We start from the raw sequence: 6,245 nt of genomic DNA, 5'->3' as shown, positions 1-6,245 counted from the left end.
TTATTATTATTATTATTACATCTTAAATTCTGGGGTACATGTGCAGAACGTGCACTTTTGTTACATAGCTATACATGTGCCATGGTGGTTTGCTGGAGACACAGGAACACATTAAATGCTGAGAGGAAGAGCCCATGCTAAAGGAATTCCAGTTATAGGAGAGGCAGTAATTCATGAAAGAAGATCCCTAAATGGAGCAGGGAAATCTTCTTTATATGCCCAACAACAAGTAGAAGGATTTGAGGGTCTGTGACAGGCAAGTCTCCTTCTGGGTCACACAATTGGGAAAATTCTGGTCATTATCCAGTAGTCTTCCTTGTCTGTCCCACAGACTGAATTTGTGGATTACTCTTGTGAGTATGGGCTTTGAGCAAAGGGTGGTGCCAGGCCCATGATACCACACAGACTACCTGCCACAGGCAGGGGCACACCGTGAGTACTGCAGCAGTTTAGGGAAGCACAGTTCAAAAGAGACTTTGACAGTCTAGATGGTGCTCAACAAGAGGAGACAAGCAGGTGGGGATAGGTCTGAAACAAGAACAAAGGAGTAGATTTAGTCCCAAGTACCAAAGGACAAAGGATGTTGACCTGTTCTCTGTCACCCCTGAGAGCTAAAAGGTGGGATTTTTCAGGGAGGAAGACTTTGTTCAGCTCAACAAATGGTTGTTAAAGTCTTAGTCTTTTCCTCTCTTTTCTTCTCACTATATAACCTCTCCCTAAGAGACCTCTCTGTCCCTGGCTTCATGGCTGATGACTTCAATTCTGGATTGGTGCATGAAGATAGGCTTAAACCCATACATTTCTACTAGACATCTCCACTTGAATGTTTCTCAGGCACCCCAGACTCAACTTGTCCAAAATAGAAGTCATCAGAAATGTGAGTCAACTTCGACTCTTCCTTGTCTCCCAATCCCAGGATCCAGTTCATGATCAAGTCAACTTTTCTTCATCCCACTGCCACCAGCTTGGTCCAGGCCACCACTGTGACCTGGCTGGACACTTGTCAATGGCCCCCTCATGGATCTGCCTAAATCTGCTCTTGCTCCCTTACAATCTATTCTCCTCACAGAAGCCAGACACATCTTTAAACAATACAAATATGATGATTCCCCTGATCAAAACCCTCCAATGGCTTCCTGGTTGCTTTTAAGAAAAGAACAAATAGAGTCTTTGTTTCAGAGGGTCTAAAATGTACCACTTGATTGGGCGCCTGGCTCCTTCTTCAGTTCCACCTCTCTGACTCTCTGCCCTCAAGCTACGTGGTCTTGTTGTACCTTGAATCTGTCACCTATACCTTCTTGCTTCAGGGGCCTTCACACCCTCTCTTCCTTCTTCCAGCCCCACCCTCCAGGCCCCTGTCCACCTTCCTTGAGGTGATTCCTCATTCTTCAGGACTCCTTCCTGCAGAACTCATCTCACCTGTTCCACCCTAGAAAGCCCTCTTCTCCCCCAAGCCAACACACATCTCTTAACCTGCCTGGTGGCAACCAGTCCTTCTTTCCTTCATCGTACGTATCCAGGAGGTTATTAAATAACTCTATTCTAGGCTGTTTAATATCTGCCTTTCTCACTGGACTATGGGTTCGATGAGGGCAAAGCCTTGGTTTTCTTGGTCCCCATGGCATTTTCAGGGCCATAGGAGTAACTGGATAAATGTGGTTTAATAAAAGAGTAAATAATATTAAAGCTGCATAGCAAAGGAATGAGCACCCTGTCACTGGAGATATACAAGAAGTGGGGGTGGATCAGGGATGTTGCCAATGAATCCCTTCTATGGACAACATCTAACACAGAAGTGCCAAACAAACCACCTTTCCAGGGAAGAAGTCATCCCTGATAGCAGCACTTTCTCCTCCTGCGTCCTACCCCACTGCAGGCACAGCAAGAACAGGTTACCTTCCCCAGTGAGCGTGGTTCTGGAGCCAGGCACTGGGGCTGGCTTCTAGTCCGTGCATCACCGTGTCTCCATAGTCCATAAAGGGCTTGTTAAGCCTGCAGAAGAGAGTGCATAGACAATTTCCAAGAGATAGTTTAGCCTAAAATCACATGGTCAAAAGTCAGGAGACACAGAACAAGGAAAGACACAGCTAAAGAGCAGAAAGAACACAGGCGCAGAGACCTCAGGCTTTGACACTCAGCAGTAATTCCTCGGTGGCTTGTTTTCCTTACCTGTTAAATGAGGCGGAGACTACACAGCAAGAATCTAATGCACACCTTGCATGGGGATGGTAGTTTTCATATCCATGATCCCATTGACTCCTCATGACCATTCTCTGCACAGTTTGTGCCCAGTTTCCAGAGGAGCCAACCAGATAAGCACAATGGCCTGACTGAGATCTCCTAAGGAGCCATGCAGAAGAGCCTCACCTGAGCTCCCTGCTCCTGAATGCTCTTCTCTCTTTCTTGGCCTTATTGGAGAAAACTAAGAAGTAAACTTCTATTATGCATAGGATGTTTCTGGGCTGTCCCTGAGAACCATGTACCAAAGGAATTGACACAAGGAGGCTGTTTTCCTCACCTCTTACAGAAGCGCTGGGCACACCTGACCAGGATGTGCATACAGTGGCAGGCGATTAAGCCCATCACGAGCAGACTGAGTGGGCCCATCTGGAGGAAGGGGAGGCAAGGGGTGAGGGAGGAGAGAAGAGAATGCATTTATGAAGAATACTGCAAGCTGGGATTGGTAGCGTAGATATCATGCAGGACTCAAAGAACTCTCTAGCAAACTGGGTTTAAAGCCCTTTTGTAGCGGCAACAGCTATTCTTTCAAATATGACCTCAAGTAATATTCCAATAAAGCACATAAAGCAATTACAATGGGGTATACTGATGGGAGTAGGGGGACACAGAATCCTGACCATGTGTGCACTTTGTGGCCCCTGAAACATCCCCAAGGAGACCTGGTCCTCTATAGAGCATACTTGGAAAACTGGGCATAGTCCAATCCTTGCATTCTGCAGGGGAGGAAACTAAGGCCCGCAGAGCAGGCAAATGACTTACCAAAGGTAGTAAAGTCTGTGGCAGAGCCAGAACTCAAACCCAGGCTAGATGTCTAGACCCTAACCCTGCACCAAGCTGTCTCCCAGAAAGACTGCTCATCACAGGTTGCTAAACCGCTAGAGCCTCTCCTGTTACTTCCCTTCCGCAACTGACCATAAAGCCGTCACATATGGCGCCTCTCTTACCAGGATGCCTGCATTCTTCACAGCGAGGGATAGTCCCAGGATCCCTGTGCCCATGTTGCCTTTCACCAGGTGAATCAAGGCCTGGATCACTCTAAAGGAGAGGAAGGAGATGTGAAGTATGGGTGTGTGGAGGTGAGAAGATCCAGCAGTCATTCCCTCGCAGCATGCCAGCACCTGATAGGCGGGCTCCTAGCCATCTCTCAGTCCGTGTGTCCTTGCCTGGCACATCTGGGTCTCCTGTAAGGTTACCAACCATCCCAGTTTGCCCAGAACTGTCCTGGTTTTAGCAGCTAACACTCAATATATGCTGCAACACTTGCTATATGAGACACTGTGCTAGGTGCTTTGAATGAGTATTATCTCGTTTAATCTTCTTGCCCAGGCTCTGACAAAGATACGATTATCATCTTGCAGGTGAAGAAACGGAGGCACAGAGATTTGTTAATGACTTATCCACGATATATTGGGGAGCCAAGATTTAATGCAGGCCTGCTTCAGAGCCCCTGTTCTTCACCCCTACTTCTGCTGAGCTGCCTCCCAGAGATAAACTCAGTGTAAGTAAAGAAACAACCCTGTTTCATAACTGAGGAAATGGAGTCTCAGAGCGGAGCAGAAACTAGCTCAATGTCATAAAACTAGTAGTAGAGACAGGCTTGAACTCAGAGAAAAGGGGAAAGGGCAGGCAGAAGAAGAAATCATTACGACTTCTGAATAAACAGGTCAAATGACTGGGTCCCCAGGTGGGATCTGGCGGGACATAATCATTCAGGGATTGAGCTCCAGAGGGGTTTCTTTTCTCAGCCCAGGGTATCAGGGCTGGAGAATGCACGCCTCCCCTCCCCCAAACAAAAACTCAGACCCTTCCTTTAAGACAGATATGAAGGTTTGCCCAGAGGACAATGTCTAAACCATCAGGAGAAAAAAATGTTTCAGGGAGGTACCCTCTCTATTAGTGGAATTACAAAACAACCTATTTCTACACATTTTTGTACCTGGACCAGGTTAAGTCAAGGTGAGCATGGGACTTACATGTGCAACTTTAGAAACTTTGGAAATTCCCCATGAGAGCCTTCTGGTTAGGAGACTTATTCTTTGTAAAACCACAGAGGTACTTTGGAAGGAGCCCGATCTCTGGGATTTGACAAACCAGAGATTAAACCTCAAGGCCACGACTTAACTAGCTGTGTCATCTTGGGCAACGTGTTCAACTTTGTTGACCCTCTGTAAATGTCAGGAGTGATGCTATTTTTAAAAGATGCTATTTTAAAAGAATCTATGGGCAGAGGCTCAGGAAGCTTCATATTGAAGCTCTAAACCCTCTAGCTTCCTGAGTCTCTGTACATAGATTAATCAAGGGTTAAAGAGAACAATCGAGGGAGAAAGGGGGTGGAGAGTTCCTGCATGCCTTTCTCCCTGTGGGTGTCCACATCGCTGACTGAGCACTACACCCTACTCGCCAGGCCAGCAATGGGCTTGTTTTGCAACTAGGAAAGGGTCAGCGGGTTACTTGGGAAATTTCTAACTAAGGGACTTAGGGAAATCAGAATTTAACTATGGGCCACTCAACCAACTTGAAAATATAGCATATAGTAAGTCATGCAAAGCACCAAACTGGGAGTTGGGAGACGTGGGTTCCAACTCTAACTCCTTTCTTCGGTCACCGTGGACTGTCATCTTATTCACAGCAGCCAGCGCTTACAGACACTGAGTCTGGGGGATTTATGCTCAAATCTCCCAGGAGGAGAGAACTATCATTGACAGAGGAGAAACTGGGCACAGAGAAGTTCCAGCATTTGCTCTAGCTGGTAAGCAGCTAAGTGGGAATTCGAGCCCCGGTGAGCCAACCCCATCGTTGCCACGCTTACCCAGCCCGTATTTGGCTTCTCCCCAAGCCACAAGTCTCCCTTTAGCTCTCACTTGCTTTATTCCTTTGATCCTTAAGTTGCTGAAATTGCCACCAAACCTTGTATCAGTTCAGGACACAAGAGATAGGTGGTTCCCTCAAGGCCTCTGACTGAGAAATGCCTCTACTTAGCAGTGGCTGGCCCCAACTTATAGACAGCTCACTCTAAGGGTCACTAATACTTAGCAACTCGCAGGACTAGCCCTGGGGCAACAGCACTGGGAGCAGGGCCAGTCATTATGTCCATCCCTAAATTGTCCTGCTGGATGGTTGTGGGGAGGGGCTTTGCTTGCCCCTTACAGTCCCTCCCTGCAGTGCACCCCCAAAAAACACATCCTTCGATTTTGTTTCCATGCACTCTCCTTTAGTTCACACTGCCACCTGTTTTGCATATCAAAAAACTGGGGCTTAGAGAAGGAGCAGAGTCACTACTTGAACTCAGGCCTTCTGATTCTCTGTCCAGTGCTCTTTCTGCTATGCTAGTGGCGCGAAAACTTTCTTCTTAAAGCAGCAGAACCTCTTCACTCCCACACTCCACACCTTTTTTTCCTAAGTAAACTAGCAAGTGTGCTTGGGTGGTGGGGTCAGGTGTGGGGAAGCGAGCTGCAGCCCTGTAACTCAGCTTCCCTCTTTTTTTGTGTTTTGAAAGTCTAGTGAAAAACCCCCCCTCCCCTCCCCTGGAAAGTGGAAAAAACTAGAACCTTCCACAAGGTGTGTTTTTGAGTGTCATCTGTGCTTCTCAGTTGAAGTAGAGGCCAGGCTTACTGCAGGAAGGAGGCAGGGAGGAGGCAACACTTAGTGGTCAGTGAGGCCACTGTGGTTTTAAGCTCAGGACTCACCTTCTCCTCCAAGAAGTTAGGGATTCTACCTCTATCCCCAACATTAACATCGCTGGCCAGGAACAAAAATATGGCTTTAGGGCCAGCACTGAATTCTAGCCCCTAACAATGACTCAGTGTATGGTCAAGGGTAACTGAGCCTCAGTTTTCCCACCTGTACCTGTTGGGGGCTGGATCACTATGTCCCTAAGGGCTTTTCTGACAGCCTTTACTTCTGCCCCTTTAATCTCTCAGCTTGACTCAGCCCATGACTGCACCTTTTGCAACCTTGGTCTTTCATCTGCACAGTGGGTTGAGGGTCAGACACACCCACCTCAG

The 6,245-nt window shown here is 47.4% G+C and overlaps 1 protein-coding gene across 1 annotated transcript in view; it reads right to left on the bottom strand.

Annotated features, from left to right (window-relative positions):
• Window positions 1-6,245, bottom strand: part of SLC36A2 (solute carrier family 36 (proton/amino acid symporter), member 2) — a gene marked incomplete at its 3' end in the record, with an annotated part of 39,602 nt that overhangs the window by 26,396 nt on the left and 6,961 nt on the right. The window contains exons 2-4 of the mRNA XM_011985407.1: window positions 3,186-3,276; window positions 2,519-2,607; window positions 1,897-1,992 (exon numbers count right to left, since the gene is read on the bottom strand). Coding sequence (XP_011840797.1) covers window positions 1,897-1,992; window positions 2,519-2,607; window positions 3,186-3,276 — 276 coding nt within the window. The remainder of the gene's footprint in view (window positions 1-1,896; window positions 1,993-2,518; window positions 2,608-3,185; window positions 3,277-6,245) is intronic.

This window comes from Mandrillus leucophaeus, unplaced genomic scaffold (genome assembly GCF_000951045.1).
Source record: "Mandrillus leucophaeus isolate KB7577 unplaced genomic scaffold, Mleu.le_1.0 Scaffold282, whole genome shotgun sequence".
NCBI lineage: Eukaryota > Metazoa > Chordata > Mammalia > Primates > Cercopithecidae > Mandrillus > Mandrillus leucophaeus.
The sequence above is the reverse complement of the archived record's forward strand: the minus strand, read 5'-3'. Positions and strand labels throughout refer to the sequence as shown.